The following is a 4,126-nucleotide window of genomic DNA, read 5'->3' as shown; positions in this document are numbered from 1 at the left end:
ATTATGAATTATTGTCGAAACGATCCGATCTAATAATAACATTTTTTTCGTTAAAACTGAAGTTAAATCCTTTTTCAAATGTTTCCAAACATGTCTTAGTATTAATTATTTTTTAATAAATTTTTTTTTAGTAATTTTTGTTTAGAATAAACGTGTAATTGTTAAAGAAAAACAAGTGTTGTATTTACATACAAAACAACTAATATATATATATATATATATATATATATATATATATATAATTATCAATGATTTCAACAACAAGAGAATCAATCAACAATGGTGAAAATGTTTGATTCTTCTTCATCTTCTCCATTTGAAGCTTTTCTTTTCACCTTCAATTTCTCCACCATTCTCAACAATGTCTGTACATGGCTTGCACTTATAACAGCCACCTTCACTTTCCGGCGAATCAGATCTTCCTCCTCCACCACCGCCGGGAAACTATTCTCCACTCCGGCCAACGATCAAAACAACCGGCCGGATCCTCTGCCGGATTCTCATCTGCCATCGGCCGCCGTAGTTCCCAGTTGGTTGTCTGCAGAGACGTCGGAAAGTTCGACAATGGGGAAGTTTAAGGAATACTATGATAGAGATGCTAACGAGGATGATGACGTATGTGTCGGAGAAATGATTACGTCATGTTGCCGGAGATTTGACGTCTTTAGGTTTCCGGTCGAATGTGAGAAAATGTTGAGGTTGAGGATGATGGAATTGAGTTGGTATGATTTTCAGGATTTAACGGTTATTGATGGTAACGTCGTTAAGTTTTGGACGGCAGGGGACTTACACCGTTAAGTTTGCTCTTCATCTTGTTTTTTATGTTTTATTGGTAGTAGGTTCTTTAATTTGTTTGGCAAATGGTTGTTTTTTCTTTTGATAAAATTTAATATAATATATAGCATTAAATAATACCAGTAATAATAATAATAATAAATAATTTTAAAAATAATAAAATTAGACAAATTATTTTATTTATTTTTTATCAATTATATTACTTAATTTATTTAAAAAATATTAAATTATTATTTTATTTTAAAAAAAAATTATTTGTGTTTATAGTGTTAAGATTTTATGCGAAGATTAAACAACGTATCTTACTTAAAATTAAGATCACAAACAAATGTGAAATTGAGTTAAGAAACGAAAAAATGGTTTATGTTATTATTGATGTGTTTGATCTGAAATTAATGACTTAATCGAATTAAAGATAGAAGCAAAAATGGATTTATGTTATTTTGGATGGGTTGATAAGGAATTAATGATCTAATTAATTTATATTCATGAATTTAGAAAATAATGCAAAAATATAAAATTATTATAATATTTTATATAATTGATCAATAAATGATACAAATTTAAATAAAATATTTACTAAATATATCATGTCTCAATATATATAATTTTTTAGAGTGATTATTTTGAATAATTAAAATTAATTTATCATGAAATTTAATATAATAGTTTCTATGTAATAATAATAATTTAGAATATATTTGATGATAAGATTGAGACAAATTGTTTGTAAATATTTAGTTTATATATTTATAGTTATTACATAAGGTGGACCACTTTAATTAATAGAAACTGTGGGCTCTTATATATATTTTTATCAAAAGTTGACACGTTAAAATAATTTCACTCAATATAATTGAATAGATAATTCATTTTCTTTCTTTTTTTTCTTTTTCTAAGCAAGTTGACACGTATACTTTAATAACATATAATAAAGTGATTTTTTAATGCAAGTTTTTTATATTGTAAATATTAAATTAACAACTTTTTTTATTAAGGTATTTACAATGCAGTATATACATATATATATATATAGTTTGGGGTTATATGTGTTAATTTGGGACATTCATTCAATTCGATCCTAACCAAATTTAAACTAAAAAGATATCATGTTTGATGAATATATGATCAGATATAGGATATTGATAAAATAAAAATGATATATGAGAAATTTAAATAGTCTAAAAATTCGAAATATTTCGAGCCATTGTAAAATATACTAACTAAATATAATATATGAATAAATTTTATGGATATACCTTGATATTTTTGTCTTTATTTATAATAAAAATTTGTTTGAAATTGTTTTTATGGTAGTATTTTAAGTTAATTTTTGTTTGATTATTATCGAAGTTAAATTAAGATTAGTTTAGAAACAGTGAAACAGCCTCGCCTTTTCGGCTGAAATGTTTTATTAAAAAATTATTTTAATTAAAAATAACAACTTTGTTAACTATCACATTTTATTTTTTATTTTGTAGAGTTTTCAGGATATTTTTATCTTGAAATAGTTATTAGTTTTGAAAGTATACGGGGAATATTTAAAAACTTATCAAATTGGACGCAAAATATTGATAGATTGTAACCAATGATAGGATTTAAAATTATAAAAAAAATTGATCTAATCATATTAAATGATGAAAATATTTTTGGTATATCGAAAATACCATATTAAAAAAATTACTACGGTATGAGTTTTTCAAAATTTAAGTATATTCTAAAATATTTATAAATAGCCCAATTATTATTTGAGGCTCAAATTGGGATGATTTTACCAAATAGAACGCAAACTATAAATTCGAATTGAGCCATTTGAGACTCGATATTTTTATTTAATTACAACTGAATTCAAACAAAAACTCAATCTCTCCTCCCCATTCTCCATCTATTCCTCCATTAACCCATCTTCTTCTTCCAACCTTTCTTCTTCTATCTACTTCTTCAAATAACCACACACATATATATTATTGTATCAGCATTGATAGATGAAGACATGGTCCATATTAGTATATATTGCAGCTAGCCATGCTTATCGGTTCACTCAATAGTTAGAAACAGTTTGTGCCCCCAAAAATTTGATTGTCTTGATACTGTGTAATTAAGGTTAATTCTTATTTATTGAAGAATTCATACATGTTAAAGCAATCTAAAAAATGATTAATGTTGTTAGAAATGTGTTAGTTAATGCTAGTTTTTTTATACCAAAAATCATGCTAGAATCTAATACCCAATTATTCATTGTCCTCAATCAAATTTTCAGATGAAATACATAGACATAGAGGCAACTATTTCTTTAATTTTTAAGGGTTAGTTGAACATGATGGGATTGCTGACCAATTTGTCTATGGTACAATTCTTCAGGAATATTCAATTCTGTATACTATTGACACCACTAATAAAAGCTTTAACTTACTCTTCAACATATAATATGAAAAATGGAAGAATGTAACTCCATAAAGTCTATTTAGACTTATCTGAGAATTAAATGTTATTTTTACCATCAATTTAGGGAGAAATAGATTTGTGATTAATATATAGAATTGTAATAAGGAGATAAAGAATGAGATAGAAGAAGAAAAGATGGAAGAAGATGAGTTTGTCGAGGAAAAGAATGTGTGAAGATAGGAGATGTTTAATTTGAAATAATTAATACACATGTGGAATTAAAAAAAAGAATATTGCCCACATCATTTAAAACAAACGGAGTGTCAGTTTGTGGAAAAGCTTTAAATAGTAAAATAATTGATAATTTGAGCTTCAAATGGTTAACTAAAAGTTCGAGCCCTATTGGATAAAATCATCCCAAGTTCGAACTTCAAATAGTAATTAAGTCATTTATAAATTAAATATATATATATATATATATATATATATATATATATATATATATATATATATATATATATATATATAATACATATAAACAAAATTAGTGTAAATATTAAAAGTCAAATATTAATATTAATATTTTATCGAAATTTCGGTATACTGTAAATATTCAATATAATTAGTGTTTTATTTATATTGTATCAAAATTTTGATATACTCATATATATAGTATACGAGTATCCTAATAATATTCACAATCTTATAAAAAAAATAATTAAGATAAAAAATTTAAGAGAATAATATTTAGAGAAAATAATGTAATACAATTTGATTATATACGAAAAATAAAACAATTCATATCAATTTCTCTTTTTTATAATTTTTTTTTCAACCATCCTCTCCCCAATCCCTCATTGTATAAAACAAATAATAATAATAAATTGGCATTTACTACAATTGTTATTAATATTTGAAACATACATATTAATAAGCACGTGAAGTT

At 24.5% G+C, this 4,126-nt stretch overlaps 1 protein-coding gene across 1 annotated transcript; it reads left to right on the top strand.

Annotated features, from left to right (window-relative positions):
- The first annotated feature begins 279 nt into the window (after positions 1-279).
- LOC124943163 lies at positions 280-798 on the top strand. The gene has a single exon (XM_047483713.1). It carries the CDS (start codon positions 280-282, stop codon positions 796-798), a length of 519 nt encoding a protein of 172 aa, XP_047339669.1.
- Positions 799-4,126: the final 3,328 nt, after the last annotated feature.

This window comes from Impatiens glandulifera, chromosome 6 (assembly GCF_907164915.1).
Source record: "Impatiens glandulifera chromosome 6, dImpGla2.1, whole genome shotgun sequence".
Taxonomy (NCBI): Eukaryota; Viridiplantae; Streptophyta; class Magnoliopsida; order Ericales; family Balsaminaceae; genus Impatiens; species Impatiens glandulifera.
The sequence above is the reverse complement of the archived record's forward strand: the minus strand, read 5'-3'. Positions and strand labels throughout refer to the sequence as shown.